Below are 22,795 nucleotides of genomic sequence, written 5' to 3'. Positions count from 1 at the left end.
CTTAGACATATATTGAATCGACTGAAGTTGTAATATTCGTATACTTAGTCTCCAGACCGTCTCGTATCCACTGCCTGATCTCTCAGCACTGAAAAAGGAGTGACATGTCTTTCTAGGGTGAAGGAGCAATTCTATTCATGGGGGAGGCAGGATGAAGCTGGCGCCTTTTCTTTTAGTTCTCGCTACTATTTGATCAGGTACAACTTCATTATCAGTTCATCAAACAAAATAGTTACATGGAATAGACATTAATGTTGAACATATTTCAAAATATATCAGAAGAAAATAAACACCAGGACCTTGCCCACCCAAAAATAAAACGACATTATATAGGTCACTGGCTATCCTAATATGGTCCAATGCACATCTTGATCAGTCTTCTGCCATGTTTGACAAATCAGACCGTACTATAGCGCCACCTGAGGGGAAAAAGAAATGGCCTTCTCTGCTGCAATCAGAAACTCGGCAATACGTTTTAGAGACATGAAAAGGCCAGATAAATGTTTGTAAATGTACAGTGTATAACCTTTGTTATTTACATAATGATTTAGATGCATGTAATCCTCTCATATGCATAACGACGACCGCGCGCGTGTGTGTGTGCGTACTCCATTGCAAGCAAATGCACCAATGGATATTTATATGGATAGAGAGACAGACAAATATAAGAAAAATATTATAGCTCAAAATTCACGTCAACTAAAAAATTGACATTTTGACAAATGCTTGACCAGCGTTTTTATGAAGGAATTGCTTCGCTTGAAAGAGATATGACGAGCGCCAACACAATTTCTTGTTTTCTGTTGCACATATTGCGTTCTGAACAAGCAGACTTGGTAAAATGTTGCCATTTGACCGACAACGCGATACAAAGTTATTCGTTCCGCCCGATCATAAATGCAGTAAGTTGTGTATGTTGTAAAATCTCAGTATTAACAAGCACAAACAACTTCAAATAGGATAGAAATAAACCTTTTGCAAGAGGTACTTCATATACAACCGTTCCCGTCCTGAGTGCAGCGGTCATAACTCTTACTCCCAATCTTGTTTCTCTTGGCACCTGTGTCAGCGTCCTCAAAGTCTAATCTCTTCTGAGCTTTTTGCGTACATGTAGTTGCTTCTTGAGCAAAAGAGTGGCTTTTGTTCCCATCTGACGATATTTCTAGAGGGAAATTGGAGACAACTGATGCATTTATTACTGGATGGGTTCTAATGCCGACCTCGTCTCTTGAGTGTAACTGTTGGTGCGAACCACTTAAACGTTCAGATTTGCTATATCGCAGAGTCACAGGCGACCTGGGTCTAGAGTTTGGAGCGGAATGTATTTGTCGCAGTGACCTCCAACTTGAAAGGTCTTCCTTTGTGCTGTCCACGTGCACATCACGTGATCCTGTGCGTGGTGTGCTCGTGACGAAAGGTCTTATTATACCGTCACCAAATGACGTGACAGAAAGCAGATTTGGATCTGACTGCGAAGTGGGAAATATGGCACTGTTTTCATACACTCCGGCATCATTATCTAATTGATTTAATCCATCACAGGAACCAGAATTTTTCTTTAGATCGTGCTCGTTTTGATCAGTAGTTAAGGAATGAGTGCGAGCACGCTTTTCTTTCAAAACATCGCCGTTTGTGGCAGCGCTCGTTTCTACCGTGATTTGCGTCTCTTGAGTAGAAGCACAGTGCGGTGTGCTGCCGAGTCCTATGGAGTCTGTGGCGTGGGACAAGTTGAAGGCAGAATCCATGGACATGATCCCAGAGCTGCGGTTATCTGTCGCTGGGATTGTGAGATGAACGTTATCTGAAACAGACAATAAAACAAAACTAAAAATTGCTGCAGTGTGTTTTTTTTTTTTTTTTCAGCATCGATAAAATTGATCACTTTGTAACACGACTGTAAATAAAGTGACGGGTAGAAATGAGATGGGTAGAAACTGTTAAGTATAACACACACTGACTCATTCTTCATTCAATCCACTCTTCCGATAAACCATTTGAAATCCGCTCATTTAATATCAATAAATGGATAAACCTTCAAGCAAATCCATAATGATAAAAACAAAACAAGAACTTTGCTGACAAAAATCACATACTCTCCCCATATATCATATGGCTGTTGCTCCATCCCGAAGTGTTGCTCATGGACCGTTTCTTGGTCATGACGGCTTCTCGGGTATTCTTTTCAGGGTGTAACAGCACTATATACAACTTAGGCATAAAGAGACAGGCCAGTTGAACCGTCCCGCTCAGTGCTACCGCCATGCACATGGTGAAGACCCGGATGTCGTGAGTGGGCGTGGCTATGTACATGGGGACAAATGCCAGCCATAGGACACAGGTGGTGTAGTTGGTAAAGGCGATGTAGCGGGCCTCGTTGAACCCGTCTGGAGTTTTCCGCGTCTTAACGGCATACACGGTGCAGAGGATAATTAGAAGGAATGGATAGGCTAGAGCTATGAGGTAGCCGACGCCGTTAGCACCAGCGCATATGAGGATATTGTCTTTGCTGGTGGGATAGCTGTGGGCTATGTCGGGCCGTATTGCTATCAGCCAAACCGCCAAAATCACCAGCTCCACCGATGTGAAACAGAACACGATCATCAGGGACGACTTGGGATCAGTAAACTTAGTCTTGGTTGTGGAGCTCGAATCGTGTAAGAAGATACGAGAAATTCTGTTGGTTTTGGTCAAGATGGCGGCATAGCAGACAGTGTAGCAGACGCCTAGAAGGATGCGCGTGAGGGCGCACGTGGCGGCACTGGGCTTGGCGACAAAGATCAAGGGAGACGAATACGACAGAAATATTCCTGCTAAAAGAACATAGCTGAGCTCTCTGCCCGACGCCTTGATGACGGGCGTGTCACGGTACACGTGGAACACAGCTCCAATCACAATGCACACCACCATGCCAATCACGGCGAACACGCACGATCCGATGCCCCATCCGTTCACGTGACTCATATACGTCAGCGGAAGTGGTTCGCACGCGTTGTAGTGACTATTGGGCCAGGTACCAAGTGCGCATGTGTCACATTTGTCTGGTTGGGGGAGAAACTGGTTCTCCGTGCAATTGGTGCACACCCAGCAACAGGAGTTGTCCTTCAGATGGACCTGGAACAAAATGAATATTTTTGTGTTACATCGCTTATAAGGAGAACAGATAGTTTTCTTACAGTTAAAGGCGTAGTGTTTTTGACTCACAGAAAACGAGTTTTTGGAATTTACTGGTCACATATGACTTTATGCCATACGGAAGATACTTGGATTTCTGTAGTTGCAAAAAAATATCGAAACACCAGACCACGCACAGAGCATTGATAATGAACATTACAGGAAGCATATCACAAATGCAATCTAAACTATTTTGGGTCAACCACTAAGATTTTATGTGCCTTATTACTGATACATAATTGCAAGTTATTTTTGTGTCGGAGGTTTTACTGATCTCTTTACTCAAATCTTTACGTTGTTAAACCCATATATAACATGGCCGTAGGGTAACAAAATGATTGGCGGGCAGTTACTGAAGACCTACATGTACCAAAACGTGACCATTACGTGCAGGCAGGTTCGTATCCCCCCCCCCCCCCGACCCCCCAATGACATTTATCAAAACCCTGACTGCTACAATTTTGTGAAGATATCCCAAAAGTCGTTTTTAAAAGATCTCTGGGGAGGAGGGAGGAGGGGGGGGGTTTACTGTCCCTCGCATCATACGGCCTGTATAAACTTGAGTATAATCGACACTAAACCTGCGCCTGTCCCGGCGAACACTTCTCCTTGCAGCTGGAGGCAGGGTACTGTCTCAGGTCCTGCAGGAACATCGGACTCAGGTCCAGTTGGGGGATTTCGTACACACCTAACAGCAAACAAAAGAAATATGGATATAGGAAATTGTATAATTAAGAGCACGTTCAGAACAAGTTGATCCGCATACTAACAGATCCGCAGATCAAATATGGCTACCCACTAGAAAGCTTGCCGCTTAATTCCCATAAGACGCTGAACAGATTCCCCGCGGGGATTAAGCAACAAGCATTCAAGTCCACCGATATATGATATTTATATTTGATATTGATATTTGATCCATGGATCTGTTAGTTCGCTGTTCTGAATGCGCTCTAATTCTTTTGATTATTAAAATCCCAACAAGTGAGATAGCAAGGCCTTCACATGTAAATGACTAACATGATGATTATCTACTAAAATGTTTAAATGCTCCATCCATGAAATTCAAGTAAGTCACGGTCAAATCTCGAGAGGTGAGAATGTCACACAAGTGCGACAATGGATGACATACGGAACAATTTTTTAAAAAAATCACCCTCCTCCATCCCTGTTCATTTCATATAAGCTCTACAAATATGACTAACAATTAAGCTGCGAAATATTTAGTCACCTAAGTTGTGCTTCACAGAAAAATATCAAAAGCAGCCTGATTTCTTACTTTAGACAGCTACAGATTTTAGACTTTTTTGTAAAACGGGGGCCAGATCAACTCTCCGTCAGAAACGAACGTTTCATTGTCTACCTGAATAGTTCCCCACAAGATGCCAGCGGTATTCCGAACCTTTAAACTTCTTAAAGTGCATGTAAGTATATCGAGGCGGGCCGTCCACGCCATTGACAAAGGCGAACTCCCGACCTGATGCTTTATCTGAAATATGAGATATTTTCGGTCAGAAAAAAGTGAATACTAGCTGAATCGCACATCAACAGAGGAACTGTCCTTAAATTTCTTAATGTGTTGAAACAAATTTGACAATAACGGTTAGTTTAACATGTAATCAGCTAGCTTTACAACAAGGAAAAGTGGGAAAGATGTGACTGTTTGTGTGACGCACCATTTGTGATTTATTCTTCAAAAATGGTGGACACTGTTAATAGTTTCTTTTGGTAAATTAACTTCTTGGAAACAGCACTATATGCACATTTGAGAGATCGCTACTACCCTCTATCAGGGCCACAGATTGATTTTTCACTAGATATTTACAGATGTCTTTAGATAAATTGACGGCCATTTTGAGAAGAATCGGATATTTTCCGAGGGCCTGGTAGAGGGTAGATCAATACCGCTCCAGATGTTCCCCGCACTTACCAGTAAAATTCACCGTCTTGATGAAGTGCAACAGTGCAGTCCCGTTCAGTTTTTCTGGCTCCATGGCCTCGCACAACCCCGTGAAGTTGGCGCCGCAGTACGCGCTGTGCATGTTCTTCAGCGCGTGTGCGAACGCGTACACGGCGTCCTTTACGAAGTGGAAATACATCTGCTGTCTGTAACCTGAATAAAATGAACTTTAACACTGATTTCTTTTTTTTTTTTGCATGAAGATGAAATTTAATCTGCTGATAAGGCATATAATTAAAAAAAACAAAAACAGATACTAAAAAAAGCGATCTTCTTATCAGCAAATTCAGGAGTTTTTTCCCCAAGGGGGGGGAGCGCACAAAAACTAAAACATCTTGCTTCGCTTCGTTTGACAAACATTAAAAAGTGTAAGCAGGCAATTTTACTGTTTTATGTCAGGCAAAGTGATGGGAATGGCTTAGTTTACTTTTGCTCATTATATCCCCATTCTTTCATCTATATATTACATCCCCGTTTTCTTTATTCCGAACTCTTACGGAGAGGTGTGGGGAAGGGGGAGGTGCCTCCACTCCCCCCCCCCCCCCAAGACCCGTCATACCTGTAGAAAGTGATATCTTCTCCCTTCCTGTACATTCTCGTCTGCTGAACTCATTCACTACCTCTCCGCCTGAATGTCCGCCATAATCACACTTAAAATGCTCGGCCCAGAATTCAGGGAACCATGGGTTCCTCTTGTTGTCGATGGGATTCAAACTGAGTAAAATACAAATCATAATCTGCAATCACATCTCACACTCACCCTGAGCTTCAGAGATAACTTAAAACAAGCCTCTTTACTCTATAGCAAAGTCTACCCTTGTCGTTTCAAGTTACTAGTATTGATATATATATAAAACACAACAATAATAATAATAATCCCTACCTATATATATATATATATATATATATATATATATATATATATATATATATATATATATATATATATATATATATTTTTTTTTTTTTTTTTTTTTTTTTTTTTTGTAAAGGTTTGCTTCAAGTTATCTCTGAAACTCACGGTGCCCACACCATGCAATTTATAGGATTCTGCGAATAAAGCAGATAACATTTTCAGTATGTGAAGCCCGTAGGGATCAGGCACATCAAGACTGTAAAAACTATAGCACAAGGTTTCATTTATTTATTATTTACCTCTTTTCTAGTGATATGCTTGTTTCTTTTGCAGTATGTACTGTCAATTGGAAGTGCATTGTGACGGCCTTCCTTCTATTTGTACTTTGTTACTGTTGTTTTTTCTGAGTCAATTCTTTGTTTTTGTTAATAAATTATTTTTTTTAACAAGTACATGAAGGTTTGAAGCATTATTTCCGAGTTAACTATGATAAAATTGCCCTAATGCATAAAGTTTTATCTTCGAAACACGATTTAAATGGAGACACTAAGTACGTAAAATGTAATTTTTTCTCACCTTGGTTATTTCGTAACGTTAATTGCTATATCACTGAGCAGTCTCAAGGCCTCTTGCGAGATTTTGTACAATAAACCCTACCTGGTAAAATAGTCATCAAATCCCGGTAATATCTCCGCCAGCGGTTGTACAGTGATTGCGTCCTCGGCAATGTGCTCCAGCTCCTCTACCACACTCTGGCGGGCGCTCCAGGCGTCACTGCCAATCCATATCAGCTTGGTGCGGCGTTGCCGTTTCGCGTTCAGTGTACTGTTTACGGCTGCGAAAAGCGCTCTTGCCTGCGGAGTGTCGAGGTAGAGAACAACCACTGGAAAGATGAAAGGAAGCCAAATATTCAAAATCCAAGATAAGAATTGATCGAAAATTTTCCCTTGGTTAGTTTTATTTTAATTAATTAAAATTGGAGCAGCTACGACCACTTGACTACGGATAATTACAGCAGTTATAGAATATAAAATATGTAGTAGTAAAATATGATTCATTTAGCACAATGTTATGGCTGCTAGTGAAGTCTGTAAGGTAGTTAAATTTATAAAACGGGCACTTTTGTGATATAGGACATGAGATATCCTTGGACTTAATGAACACAATGCACATTGGATCATTAAATTGTGGAGAGTTGAGGATAAAATTAAACGAACAGACGTTGACTGCAGGTAAAACTGGCTTAATTTCAAAAGTGAATTTGCTTGATGATGATCTTGAATATAGTTGAAATGAGGTTACCAATTGACGAAGGCAATTAATCGCACAGATCATTCGTATAAATGTCGAAATCATCCAAGTTTTACAGTCTTTCGTAAAATGAATAGTGATTCAGCTTCTGGTTGTGAAAAATTCCGGCATGAATCTGGTGACTTTTTATTTCTATAGCGATCATTTATAGGAAAATTTAAATAATTTTATAAGAAAAATATCACAGATAAGAAGAATGATTGGTAACTTCAACAAGACAACATGGGATGACTTGTAACTTGATACATTACCTTATAATTTGATTATAAATATAGGCCTATGAGTAATTCTTTTCAATTTTTTTTATCAATTGAGAAAAGTCATGCTTCTCTGGTTATTTAAATGTTAAATAAAAGGAAACTCGTTCATTTCTTGCTTCTTATGAATATTGTACGCCTGTTTTATCCACCTTCTTTCCCACCCTCATATTACATTTCTTTATCGATGACAGGGTCCATATCTCACCTCTCGCGTTTTGTTTTCCCGTAACCGATAAATTATGCCCTTAAGCTTGTTGTACAAAAGTACCTTTCCTTCTGAAAAATTCATTGTTTTATGAATAACTCCTACCCATAAACTCCTGCTCAATGATCAGATTTGACAGTGCAGGCTAATGCGTTCTGGTTAGGAATTTCGCACTTCATCACAGAAAATTGTCAATCTTAAGACATGAACCTTTAATTCTGAAGATAAAACCTTTACTTAATTCTTACCTCGCGCTTCTTGTTTCTCAAACAACGCCTCCACAACATCCCTGTAATTCCCCACATTAGGATCCACAGGTACCTTCAGACGCAGGGCAAAGCATATCTCGGCCTTTTCGGCTCTCTTTTCCAGCTCGCTGAACCCCTTCAGTCCATAGTTGGAGTCCACGTACACCGCCGAGATGTATGTCCACTGGTTCTGCCTGCAAACGACACAAAAACGTCATGGGAAGGAGTCATTTTCTTTTTACCTTTTGTACTGTTAATAAAATGTATTTTCAACTGAACAAATGGTACAGTTTTACTTTTTCAAATTAAAACAGAACACTTCCAGGCCTTCCCAACTACCAGACTCGGCACCTACGGGTCCAGTATAAACCGGTTTATCAGACCACACTACCCGTTTTCAAGGTGTGTGTCAGATCGCATTACAGAGTATCAGCCACCACACCGATTTTGCCTGGTGCGCGATGTGATAGCAATGATCCTAAGCGGGGTTGGAAAGTAGTGCATCTCATCTAGATTCATGCGCTGCTGCAATTTTCTCTGTTTATGCTCAAATCTGACAGTACCGCAATTTTTAACATAAAATTTAGGTTCGGACATAGCCATTGATGTTTTGTAAATAAGAACTTGCAAACTTATATATTAATTTAGAAAAGTATACCTAATTTTGATAGCAGAAGCATATTCTGTCGGGGGTTAAATATTTTTGTGACTACCGGGATGGACGAGATTGAGGGCAGGGGTAATCCTAGAGAGGGGTGAGAAACGTCCATTGTTCTCGTCAGCGAGGCTGTCCTTTTTCAGGGTTTGTACGCACGGACAGAAAACTTAAGTATTGTGGGAACGTTACTAATGAAGCCACTGGTAGTACTAGTAGATATCAGCCTGTAGTCTTGAACAAGCGCCTCGATGACGAGTGAACAGTTGTCAAAAACAAAAGACCCAGGTGTGGTAGTTCAACTACTGTTGATGCGTGCCGCAACGACCAAACCTAATTGCTCCTCAAGGTCACAAAACAATAACCGGTACTGACGGCTAGGCTCGTCTTAATCATATAAGTAGCGCGTTTCCACCCCCTGATTGAGGGAGTCGTCTGTTGTATTCATGCGACTCCTACTTGACGAAAACGAGGCGCGATACCCGGATGACAGGTAGGCTTACAGGATTTGTGATAGGGTATGATACTCTTTTATGCGATCTGACACACACCTTGAAAACGGGTAGTGTGGTCAGATATACCGGTTTATTCTGGACCCGTAGGTGCCGAGTCTGGTAGTTGGGATCGCCTGACTTCACGTGATTCTTTTTCTTACATTTACAAATAATTCAACAATTATATCGAGTTTTTTAAACAATTGATGACATACTTTGACAGGATAGTTTTAAAGGCCTACCGTTATAGTGTCCAGACAAATCACACAGCTTAATTAATCCGAGGATCAGCTAGTCCGAGGACCAACTTGGTTGTGAACACAACCATAGGGCGCATTCAGAATAATTTGGTGTGCGGACTAACAGATTCACGAATCAAATATGGCCGACCCACTTGAAAGTTTACCGCATAATACCCCTAATAGATACTGAAGAGAGTCTCTTCGGGGATTACGTACATGTAGTAAGCTTTCAAATGGGTCAATCATATTTGATCCGCTGATCTGTCAGTCCGTGGATCAACTTTTTTTGTGAACGCTGCCATAGATCTACGTACTTCAGGAGCTCCACAATGGCCTGGGCCTGGTTCAGGTCAGACGGCACCGTCCTCTGGAAATATGGGAACCTCTCCTTGTTGCTGAGGTCGGGGCTGGTGGACAGGTAGCTGATCTGAAATAAATAAAAAATGAGCGCATTCAGAACAGCGGGCTAACCGGATCAAATATGGCGACCCACTTAAAAGCTTGCAGCTTAATTCCAGATTGGACGATGAATAGATCCCGATTACGCAACAAACATTCAGGTGGGTCGGCCTGATTTGATTCGCGGTTCTGTTAGTCCACTGTTCTGAATGCGCTCATTAAGTGATCAGATTTGACAGTGCGGGACAATTCGTGCTGGAAAGGATTTTTGCACTTTGTCACATTGATAATTGCTAATCTTAAGACATTAGACTTTAAGTCTGAAGATCAGTTTCATATTCTCACGCCTTGAAGTTAAGAAGGAAAACAAGACCAAAGTGACGCCGAAGCAGACAACGTGGGGGAAAGGGAAAGACAAATTCTATATTTCATACCTGTGGCACTTTGAATAACTGCAGCAAATTCGCCACATATATTGACACTGTACTTGACGCCCCTCCCACTACGCCAACCATCTTGTGGAAGTCCACCGAGCCTGGGACAAGCTTGGGTTTGGTCCCGTTCGGGCACGTGTACGACAACCCGTCATCCCCGCTTATCCTAGCCACCAGGAGTTTGACGAACTCCACCGACTGCTCCAGCGCGTATGCGGTATTGTCGCAGCTGTCTAGGGAGACGGCGCCAAGGCTAAACCCCGGGAGGAATGAGGAATCACTGTTGATTTTGTCTACCGTGTACATCAACGCTTCTAAAGGCTGGATTCCGTCCTGCTCCTGGATGTGGCCGCAGTGAGAGGAGTGTTGCGTGGAATCCGGGTTACTGGCCGAGGCGTGGACGGGAAATATTGCACCGATCAAAACGTCGCCGGGTATTATTGCGTACCGGTTTGGCTCACCTAACACAGCGTGTTTGAATAACACGTGGTGGGTCAGGATGATAACTGTGAAGATGAAATGCTGCAGCATGCTTACTGATGTTCGTACGATACGTTAAACTAAATCACTTTCAGGTGTTCTCTTTGCTTTGAAATATGAATTAAATTTTAAGGACGGAGCTTTTGTTGGGAAAACTTGCAGTACAGTCGAAACTCCCATTCAACCTTTCAAGCTCATGAAAAACTAAAATACATCCTATTGCTGGCTGTGTTGTATATATTCTTCCTTTATGTGTTGTACTGAGTTTCTGAATCATGATAAATTCAGAATATACTATATTACTTGACGACTCCCTCGGCGTCTATCGCTCTCTGTCTCTTTATATCGGGATGTTTGTTCTGACTGTATAATTCACTACCTTCTGTTGTCGCATCAAGCGCAGGGGCAGCTCTCTTTCGCTATAAATACGACCAGCACTGCAATAGAAAGAACAATTAGCTTTATCTTTACATCAATAATACTAAAAATTATCATCGCATGCACTTGAATGGGAGTTTACTTTAAATTTTATGTTGGTTTGATCGTATGTGGATATTTATGGTTGCATACTTCATGTTGTAGATGTTTCAGTTCCTGCGGAGATCGATCAGAAAAAAATGGAGACTGAAGTGGATTTCTGTGTAAGAGTTAGTATGAACCCCGGGGCATTTCGACCTTCGAGTCATCCAATTTTAAAGCTTAAAGTCAACATTTCTAAGGCAACATGGCAAGAGGACGATCAAGTGGTTCTAAAACGGGACCGACACGTTTGCCCCACGTACCTTACAGCTGCTACTCACGTTATTCTAGATGGATTAAATCAATCCCATACAGAGTACGCACACGCGACTCTTGATAAGCTATATGTATACATATAAGTGCACTAAACCACTTTGACTGCATTCCCACGTATTAAGATCGATCCATCTGGATCGACCTTACTCCCTGAGGTTCACGCTAAATTGCTGTCAGCCGAGCGCGCACGGCAGTTAATTACCCCTTACAGCTTTTAGTAGGCGGGACAGATATTTAAGCCGGCTAAGCTGACAGTAATCTACTGAGACTCCCCACGGGGATAAATCTATCTAAAATCTGTGAGAATGCAGTCTTTGTGTCCTTGGCTGCATTCTTATCGTGATTTCAAGCTCTTCGACACAGTTTCAAGTGACTCTACATGTAATCATCTGTTTAATTTGTCACCAAATCTAGAAGTGAAACTCCTGCATTGTTGAGACCAAGATTTTGCTGTAGCAAAAGGGGTTATTCGAAAGTAACGATTCTATCTTTGACCCGTTTTGTTTTCTTTCTTTCCTTATTCTTTTTTTTTTTGTGTGTGTGTGTGTGTGGGGGGGGGGGGGGGGGGGGGGGGGGGGGGGAGGGACACACCAGGCGCTTGTCTTTTTCTTACCCTGAAACTTCTGATTTAACCTTTTCGCCCTCTTTTCTCTCTCTCGCCCCCCCCCCCCCCCCCCCCCCCCCCCCCCCCCCACACACACACACACACACACACAAATCTCTCCTTCCTGAATCCGCCACTTCCTGTTTTCACCTGTACATTAGAGGCAATAAAGGCATTCTATACGGGATTTTCAAGCCAAATCTTTTCTTCTTCAATAAACGATTTCTCCTATCACGACCTATTGCCCAACCTGTTTCTTCCCTTGCATTCGATGCTCTGTACCATTTCAAATAATAAGATAATTCTTTTAGACCGCCACCCGTATTCCTGACATTTTTGAAGGAAATACATTGTTAACACTCCAGGTCCTTTTATTTGAGTGGTTTTATCGTTTTAAAGGTTGTAATTGAGGAAGATAAGTGGCTTTGCAAGATATTCTGATAACAATGATTTGGGGACAGTTTCAAACGCGTAACCATACCCTCACTGTTACTACAGGTAGACCTACATGTATAAACATTCCGATAGACATCAAACCAAAGATGTCGCCCCAATATAGGGCCATACATGTAAATAAAGCTACAGACGTCTCGTTATGTTAATTGCCCTTATTTTTTTCAGTTTTCACCCAAATTTTCAAATGTTTCTTTTCTAGACCATAAGCGACCGCTGAAGAATTAACGCAATCGTTCTGAGTGTCTCTTTTGACCTAAACACATTTTAAGTCTAAATTCCACATACTGACTGATGTAAAATCGCATCCATATTTCATTAATATATGTGTGTAGGTGGTGGGTGGTGGGAGATGATACACAGAAAGAAAAAAATAATCACGCACATCAAAAACCACTGAATTCAATACGTAACAATACAGTGCAATACTAGATATTTCAGGTTTACAAATTACAACAAATACACAGAGGAATTCATTATTTAGCCTTCACTTTGATTGTTTCCATTAGTCTACATTCCAAGAAAAAAATTAATACCTTATTCTGAACAGTTTTAGCCAGATCTACAGCAAATACTATTATAAACCATATGTTCTGGAAAAGCTTCTCATGCCCGCCATTAATACTGTAGATTTTAATTTCACCATGATAATATTTTCAAGTATCGGGGTTAACCCTTTCAAAGTAAAGCGTAATTTGCCCATAACAAGTACAATGCGCATCTCTCTGAACTAATAAGATAATGGCATTAAAAACGTAGAATTTAATTTATAACTGAACATAATGCTAACAAGATTGAAACAGGATTTCTCTCAAAAGTATCGCATCACATTCTGAGAAAAATATCTATCTATCTATCTATCTATCTATCTATCTATCTATCTATCTATATTTATTTATTTATTTATTTATTTATTTATTTATTTTATTGATTTGTTTGTTTATTTATTTGTTTGTTTGTTTGTTTGTTTAACTGAGTATCCTGTTAACTGAATATCCAGGGCGATCGTGAAGGCGAAGCTAATATAGCAGTTATCACGGCTCAGTTAAAACAACTGATGTTATGATAAATTGACTACACGGAGTTTTACTCACGCAAATTGTTAAGAAAATGTTTCATCTCTTCCCTATCCATCACCCTATTTTAACACTGCCACTAAGCTTGGCAGTATGCTCTTGTAAAACATACAGATTAAACTGGCGCGATAATATGTAAATGTCATTGTGCCAATTTGAGCAAATTGAAGCAGAGAATGGTACTTATAAAAGGGGAAATTATATGGCGCGAGATGCATCTCTGCCAGACGATTTGTGCTTCAACAAACAGCTCCGTCAGATGATTTCCGAATGCAGTGTGAGTAACAAAAGTAATATTTCACTATGGCCTGGTGGGTTTTACCAACATTACCAAAACGTACTATCAATATATACTTGTAATCAAGTCGGTGTCCTCACAGCAATACTTACAGCACATTTAGAACAGCGGACTAACAGATCAACGGATCAAATATGGTAAACCACTAAAAAGCTTACTGCTTAATTCCCGATTAGACACTGAATAGATTCTCCGCGAGGATTACGCAAGAAGCATTCAAGTAAGTCGGACATATTTGATCCGCGGACCTGTTAGTCCGCTGTTCTGAATTGCTGTTAGGCAATGCCAATCGGATAAATAACTTCCGATCCCGTGGCTTTGTCATATAAAGACAATGTGTAGAAATTAAAGCACTATTACTGACTCATTGAAACGTGATACGGAAATAAACTACACGCAATTTTACTCAAGAAAATTGCCATTAATATAATTAGTGGTATTAATACTATGATACAATACCGTTTCCTACTATTGAAATTAATGCCTTGCTGTATTCCTTTTTTTTTATGAAAAGAAACAAGGAAACAAATGATGTTGAAATCGAACAGACGTTTAAGCGCCAAAACTCGTATGATCAGTTTAAATATGATAGATATGATAATTAATATAAATGATAGACATGTTGCAACTACAAAACATTTAACAAATTTTCTTAATTTTACCGAGGCATAAACCATTGCTCTAGGCCAGTTTTTGAAGATGGATTTTCTTTTCTTCTTTTAAAAAAATAGTTGTATTCTTATTTCTTTGTCGTTCTTTTTCTAGCCTGCGGTTAGGTTTGAATTTCTAGACACCTAATGATATTGTCAAATGACGAGGTAATTGGGCCATATATTATCCATATGAAAACCAGATAAAACAAGTTCTAGCATAAAACAGAAATGTGGCAGAATTAGGCCGGAGTGCGCTCCCAACTATTTTGGACTGGTGACATTCGTCTCATATACTAACCCATTACTCCGACTAACCCTAACCTGCTATACTAATATGGGAACCCGGACGTCCATTCCTAGGACCACATTGTACTATTTCTGTCACACTGAGATGGCAGAATCTTCCCGGACCAAAATAGGAGAACATCCCTGTAAACTTCTCTAAGGGAGAGTGTTTTTAATTTTAGATCATGGGCCCCGTAACTCGAACGCATCGCGCATTGCGACCGAGCGAAAGAGTCTCTATTCCATAACCCCCATGTGGGGGGGGGGGGGGTATGGGCGAGTTATGGAATCGAGATACGGGGCCCTGGACTTTCTTGAAAGAGGGGAGCAATGGACAATTAACTCTCAAGGTGCTATCTGTTATTTGTCAGCCAAGATTAATACAGCATGCCTGGCGTTCAGCAACCGTGCTAAAAAGTGCCATTTTTACGAATATGCCATGCATCAGGTGACTGGTATGACAAAGCATTTTATACCCAGTGAACCTGTTTTTATTTACACATTTCATAAATGGCTTTTCCAGGAATGTGCGCAGCGAAAGGAAAATACAAGGCAAAGGCGGCGGCGATGGCAAATATAGGTGATGCCTTGAGAGAGAGAGAGAGAGAGAGAGAGAGAGCTCACAGATCATTAATCTATCGGGCTTTAATTTGTTTCGGAAAGCAAACCACAAGGATCAGAAATGTATAGTCTACTTTTAAAAGCGAGCGACCTGCCTACACACAGGATGTTATTTTGGTTATGCATCCTGAAAACGCCTGTCAACTGTTTCATTGTTAAACCTCCAAATGTCCACGTGCATGTGTGTGGTATGTGCATATATATATATATATATATATATATATATATATATATATATATGTGTGTGTGTGTGTGTGTGTGTGTGTGTGTGTGTGTGTGTATAGAATTCGAAAATAGAGATGGTGGCCCACGTTGGCTGTGAAGCTCTTGGCCATGGTCCAAGTCCATTGTTTTCAACGGCTTCATTTGCATTTGGCTGAATATCATTTTACACCCGTTAAATTTTAACCTTTACAGGTGACGTCCAGTTCACACTCACTGTACACAACTATTTTTCATGTTCTCTTTAAAAAACTTATTTTATGGTCCTGATATTATTTTATGTCATATCATGATGAATTAAGGAAAATAAAACTATAAAGAATGTGTGCCGAATCCAAGATTGCTTGTGGATACTTTTATCGACATTATACAGGTTATAGCCTTCATACATTTTGGTATAAGGTGTACTTATACTATCTAAAGCTTATAGAGCAAGATAATAAGATATGGTGTATGCATGTGAAAGTATTTAGGTACCGTGATGTTAACTATTTTTGTACTGGGATGGCTAAAGGGACGTTGAGGGATTAAACTGGTTGTAAAACTATTATTATATTATTTATTATACTCTATCAATGTAATTCCTATTATTCTTCTATTTTTAATCCTTTATTTCCTATTTTATGAAGGTCTAATTTAACCGTTAACAGAGTATTTTAAAATAACAACTTGATAAGAGAAAAATAGCTTCAACTCGTTAGTGAAAACGCAAGCGTATCCATGTAAATAAGGTGAAGGTTTTGATATCAATGTTCAACTCTTCAATGACACAAAATAAATACCACATGTGAACAACGATGTAGTCAGAAGTGGTTTCAAGGAGTAGTATATATTTATTTTATATTTATTTATTTATTTACCAGGCAGTGGCTCAGTTTGTCTAAGATAAAGAATTCATAACACGCTGTGGGAAAACGGATAATTTTAAACTATTTCTACAATTTTAAACTATTTCTACATGTAGATACTTTCTTCAACAGCCTGAAGAAATAGTTTCTAAAATAAGTGTGAAAGTGCATTGACACTTTCATGATTACTCCGTACAACATACAGTCAGCGTCACATAATAATAATAATAATAATAATAATAATAATAATAAATAAATAAATAAATAAAATAAAATAAAATAAAATAAAAACAGAACATTTAAATGAAGCCGTGCGAGTTTCTTTTCCTAAATCATAGCGCACACCCTCACCTACACATCTATTTAAATATAAAAATACAACTTACAAGGGAACATGATATGTCAAACTCCAAGCCAATCCACTACCACGCACTTTTTTCTGTCTGACGAGGTTTAGTCGCGGTTATCATTTCCCCTTTATCTATCCTTTATATTTCCGTCCTTGATGAACTTAATTTAATCCATCATAATAACGCAAAAATAATTTGCTCCCTTTTTTTCTCTCTCTGACACTTTTACTGCGACTTCCCCGATAAGCCTACCCTCTTCTTCCCAAGGGACGCGCACCTTGTCAACGGCTGATGAGCTCCATTACGTACGTGGTGAATGCTTTTAATTACGGGAGTGGTAACATTGGCAACTTGTGACGCAAATTACATGAGGCACTTTTCATTTTTTTTTTACAATTCTGTCTATGTAGATGGATTCCATTAACCATTAGCTGTGGCAAAAGAGTGCTCCTACTGCTTTGATTTTATTGAACATGTATGCTTTTTAAAAGAGGTGGCAAGGACAAAAAAATGACAACGTAGGCGAGATAATTTTACATAATCTGCATGCCACGGAAATGATCAAAATTATTTGGTTTTCTCTTGTTGCGCCCGGTATACTCTTTTTTGATGGAGGAAGGAGAGTAGGAAGGGGTAGCCTTCGAGAGCTACCAAATGGGGTGGTATGTGTTCGCTGTGACCTTAATGGATCCGTTATTAGTTCAAGTTTTTTTACATAGACATAGGGGGAGCCACTGCATATGCCCTGTTTTTGCCCTTTCCAAATGACAGGCGGTACAGTGTACCAGGATGATAATTATTGCTTTTAATTACGGAGAAGAGTGCACGACGAGGTAACATGTTTGATGTACAGCTCCATTATACTTCTCCCTGGAGGCTGAAGTATTAACGTGCACCATTTTCCTGGAATCAATATCTTTTGTTGGTACGTTCCTAGAAAATTATTTCACCTAAAAATAAGTAAGGACTTAGGGACCGTTCACATGGAAAGTCTATTTTCTAAAAATCTATTTTCTATTTGCGGTATCTTGTGATCACGGTCTGTGCCCTGAATACCCCGCGGCGTAATTACTGGCAGCGCGAGCCAGTTACTCCCTGCGATTTTTAGAAAATAGACTTTCCATGTGAACGGTCCCTTATTATGTAACATTCTTGCTTACCAAACAAGACTCTTGCTGCTTATGATAATTCTACCTCTCACCCCCCCCCCAAAAAAAAAAAAAAAAAAAAAAAAAAAAAAAAAAAAAAAAAAAAAAAAAGGAGTTTTTGAAAAATCAACCACACCCTACAGCAATATATAGGACGAGACGGTAGGAAGAAATTTTACTTTAAAAATCCCTACCCAAGCCGGGATACATGTATTAAACCATGTGAACAGTTTTGGGTCCCTTTGGGTAATCTCTTACTCATGATGATAATTGGTTTTTAAATCATTGCATCACTGTTCAACGCCGGCTTCACGCTCATAGTATTGTCTGTGGACAAGCGATGTTTTTTTTTTTTTTTTACTTATGAGTCATTTTTGTCTCCTTCCTTCTCTCATCATTATCTAAGTTACAATTGCGCTCGATTTGGTTCAGTGAACGTTTTATTCAGAGTGCTGAAATAACTGACGCTTCCCGAATATCTAGGTCACCCATGCAGGGAAGATCTCAAGCATGTGATAGTCTGTCATATGGTGACGGGGATGGGGATGGGGTATTGTTCTCAGTGGCGGGGGGGGGGGGGGGGGGGGGGAGAAGGGGGGTTGAGAGAGGGGGGCTTACGCTCGGTAAGGTGAAAGTGCATCCAGGGATATCTTGGCAGATTCCCAAACTACATGGTTATATAGTGAAGCAAGTGCTCATTATGTTTTATTAAACATGAACAACTACTCGTAACAAGAGCTTATGCATGGTATGATTAAGAATTTAGACAGGCAGAGACAGTTCAATTGAGACATTTTTTAGAAAAAAGGTGCTCGCTAGTAATAAAAAAATAAAAGCACGAAGCTCAATCAGTTGGTGACGTGGAATGAAAAAAAAAATCAAAAACAAATTTGAAAATTTTTCAATGGTAAAATCTCAAAATGGAATAAGTTAAAAATTAAGCCATACACATCATAATTAATCTCCATGGCATTTACACAAAACCTAGCAAAAATAAGACTGATTAACTCCGATTTCCAATCAGACGAAAATGTTTTCTTCTAGCTAGCAACAGATAAACTCTTGTTTTTTGTTTTTTTTTAACTTTGAAATGTTTTGAAGTCATTTTCTTAAAATCCGCTGTGACAAATTTTATAAAACTTTTAATATAGCTGGCTGTAGCAATGACAGATTAACAATCTCCAAGAAACAGAAATGGAACAAATTATATGATTAACGCACGATAAGCTGTTAGAGTTGTATACCCCGTGTAACAAACATGCGTGAAACAAAAACCAACGTGTGCGTACATTTATGCTTATCTAGACCGACAAGCTATGCTAAAGCCCCTGCCAATTTAAGGGGGAAGAAAACTTGCAGGAAGTAGGCAAAATTAAGAAATTCTACTTGACCCATCCTGTGAACCAAGTCTAAAATCTGTATACGCAAAATGTTGGAAAAGTGTGAACCACTTAGAGATAAAATATCATTCCAAGTGTTTTTGTTAATGGCTCTTAAAATTACAGCAATGTGTTTCCTATAGATTTGATATATACCATTGTTTTGTGAATTGTTGTAATTTCCATTAAGATATACTCCCTGTAATTTTATTTATAGCGTTATTTTTGTGCATTATTATTATTATTATCAATATTGATATACATGTATGTCAGACGTTTCTTGTGTAGAGAGCCAAAAATGTATCAAATGTATTTTTCGATTTCTCTACTTATTTAACATTATTATTATTATTATTATTATTATTATTATTATTATTATTATTATTAATTTAATTACAATATACCATGACTACACGGGTTAATTACAATATACCATGACTACACGGGGGATCCAATATTTCGGTAAGAGTGGCTGGGGGGGGGGAGGAGTGGAGAAGCACAAGATTAAGTAAATTGTGAATGCCTTCCCTCGGCAAGAATTAAACACAACACAAGGACAATTTAAGTTACATATGTGCACGGGGTTGAAAATGGCTTAGTTTTTTATTTATTTTTTAATTTTTCCAATTCATCATCATCTTCTTATTATTATTATTATTATTATTATTATATTTAATTGCTTCGCTTGTTATACTGTTATTTTTGGAGGGAGGGGGGGTTCAAAATGCGTCACTTTCAATTCACTCTCTACAGAATTGTGTTGACGCGTTTTACGTGCTATTTAGAGCGTAACGCAGTATGGTTGTCGTAACCGTCTTGGTAACACGACTAACCAAATTTTAGACTCTGTCCATAATGGCGGATCTAGGATTTTGTACGGAGGGGGGATACAAGGTTAATTTTTCTGCACAGCGAAGCGAGGCAAGTACAAAATAGTAGACAAGAACCAATCCACTGTAACATGCCGGCACACGTATGGGAGTTTTGCATCGTTTCGATTATTATAGGCCTACTATATAGGAGGAGTAAGGGTGAGTAGGGGGTACCCCGGGCGCCAGAGCTAAAGGGGAGATGTACATGGTCCACTCAGCCCACCCCGACCCGACCCCCACCCCAAGCACAACCCCACCCTAGGATCTGCCATTGTTTCTGTTTCTGATAGTGCTCTGATGCTAGTGGTGAGGTTCACGTTGTTCCAATAATTTGATCACCTACCTGTAGTTTTGTGTAATGTCATTCATACCTGGGTCGGAGCATGGAAGAACATGGTAACCATATATTTTACATGGTTATAGTGCCATGCAGAAGAGAAGGGACGTTGGTCCAGATTCCCCTTTAAAACATGAAGGCAATGCATTTAAAATTGCAGTTTAATCAGTGGAACTCGTTTTGTGTTTTAGTCCCTTGACAAGACGTCGGTTGAAGATGTGCCCGCAAAGAATACTCCATCTTAGTGCGCATTCCTATAGATTTTATATCGATCTATCCCCGTTGGGAGTCTCACTTGATTACTGTCAGCTAAACCGGCTTAAGCGTCTGTCCCGCCTACTAAAAGCTGTAAGGGGGAAATTAACTTCCATGCGCAGTCGGTTGACAGCAATTTAGCGTGAACCCCCAGGGAGTTAGGTCGATCTAGTAAGATCGATCTAAAAATCTCTGGGAATGCCTTCTTAGATTTCAGTTCTGTAGATAACATTAGGAAAAGAAAGCCTACGCGTGATGTACTGTAAGTCCCGACGTATCAAGTAGCAAATGGAATAACTATAAATGTGCATCACTGTATGCTCATCCCGACTTCGCAGAATTATTTGTCATAAAGGTGCGTGGAAAGTGCTTCTACGTGTTTGTTCATATGGCTGTTTAATTTGTATGATTGTGTTCGCAATTTACGTTCTCTCTGATCATGTTAGAATCACTTATCTATCTATGTGTCTAAGTGTTATGGTGTCGCAGAACTCGTTTTTGTTCGGGGGGGGGGGGGGGGGCGTCCTTGAAGTCACCTGAGCGAAGATGACGGTATCAAAGTACTCCCGTGCCAAGCAAAGTGCTCCCGTACTCCTGTACTTTAAATGATATCGAAATTGGTCTGAACAACGCGTTCTGATACATGAATTAATATTTGAATGAATTAATAAGTGGGAACAGTGGGTATTTAAAGGAAAAGTGTCGAAAACGGGATTAAAATCAGTATTTTGCGCCAGTTACTCGCCGCTAACGTTTTTTTTTCGACAAAAGCACTTGTATAGTCCTATATGACTAACTAATGTTAAGCAGCATATATATTGCAACCAGTGCCCTAAGACGTTTTGACTGTTTACGCAAAAATTAGCAAAATCGCCGTGTCACTGAATTCCGTCTTTGCTGATACTCATAAAAATGACACATGAAGTTAAAATTTAACTTGCAGTGATATTATAACAATTTTGGTGCTTCGAGATGGATCAGTTTCTCAATAATCGGTCCAATATAATGTGAAGTAGCTCACAGAACAAGCAAATATTCCAATTACAAATAGGCACTAATACTTACGTCTCACTAAAGAGATCACGACGTCGTTATGTCACGGAGGATTGTCATCAGTATTTCACGTGGTTGACATTATCAGACTGCCTGACCTCACCCGCCTCCTGTGACAACTTCGATGTTGACAAGCCGCCAATCTCCAGAAAGATAACAGCTAGAAAACGTTACGTTGTAACTCAGCCGAGGCCTACAAAGACGTCGGATGCGGCTTATTTTCACTGTTCACAATATCACGCATTTTAACAGCTTGGAAATAATAATAAAGCCTTCTGATCTCGTAATGTCGCATGTCACCTCCGTATCTCTGTCATTCCTTTCACCGAAGCCATGTAGGCGACTGGTATCTCCAGTTCAACATCGAAGTATACCTGAAGTAGGCCTACATTACAGATTAAAGTGCATTTTCGTAATTCATATTGTACATTGTATACGTTCATGAAAACTCACTGGTTGAAAAACGAAGCCTACCCACAAGTGACATAATATGACAATCTCTCAGTGTCGCAGAATTCCCGAGTGGTCGTTCACTGCTGTCAGGACAAGGTTGGAGTGGAAACAATCTGACCGTCTTCGGGAAGATAACGGTGGTAAACTTGTTACAATACTGATACCGGGCTATCCAGGTCGGTTAAATCGGATAGAAATGGTCTTCTGAGGGGAGCGTCTCAAAGTGAAGGAGATAAGGTGCGATAGAACTAAATTCAACGTATTTCGCTTTGCTATTCATTTCCGACGCGCGCCAAGGTAGAATTGTATTTTCAGGGGGCGTAGAGGAAATATAAAATATGTAAGAGGCAAGTGAAGTTTTGAGTCACCCACTAAGCGCCA

The 22,795-nt window shown here is 39.8% G+C and overlaps 1 protein-coding gene across 1 annotated transcript; it reads right to left on the bottom strand.

Annotated features, from left to right (window-relative positions):
- Positions 1-669: 669 nt before the first annotated feature.
- On the bottom strand, positions 670-22,795 carry LOC106173210 (metabotropic glutamate receptor 2-like). Its single transcript, XM_086995601.1, has 12 exons — positions 21,974-22,795; positions 10,233-11,149; positions 9,714-9,826; positions 8,009-8,202; positions 6,642-6,867; positions 6,150-6,249; positions 5,688-5,865; positions 5,099-5,281; positions 4,532-4,657; positions 3,753-3,859; positions 2,094-3,111; positions 670-1,801 (listed from the first exon to the last, which is right to left on the bottom strand). Exons 2-12 carry the CDS (start codon positions 10,761-10,763, stop codon positions 990-992), a joined length of 3,588 nt encoding a protein of 1,195 aa, XP_086851727.1. The 5' UTR covers positions 10,764-11,149; positions 21,974-22,795; the 3' UTR covers positions 670-989.

This window comes from Lingula anatina, chromosome 9, assembly GCF_051362555.1.
Source record: "Lingula anatina isolate TDL-2025a chromosome 9, LinAna3.0, whole genome shotgun sequence".
Taxonomy (NCBI): domain Eukaryota; kingdom Metazoa; phylum Brachiopoda; class Lingulata; order Lingulida; family Lingulidae; genus Lingula; species Lingula anatina.
Note: the sequence above shows the minus strand (reverse complement) of the source record. Positions and strands in the feature narration are given on the sequence as shown.

Coding starts and splice junctions, on each gene's coding strand:
- LOC106173210 (XM_086995601.1), bottom strand. CDS start 10,763: ATGCTGCAGCATTTCATCTTCACAGTTATCATCCTGACCCACCACGTG. Junction 9,827..10,232: donor AGTTATTCAAAGTGCCACAG/GTATGAAATATA, acceptor TATTTATTTCAG/ATCAGCTACCTGTCCACCAG. Junction 1,802..2,093: donor CCATATGATATATGGGGAGA/GTATGTGATTTT, acceptor TGTCTGTTTCAG/ATAACGTTCATCTCACAATC.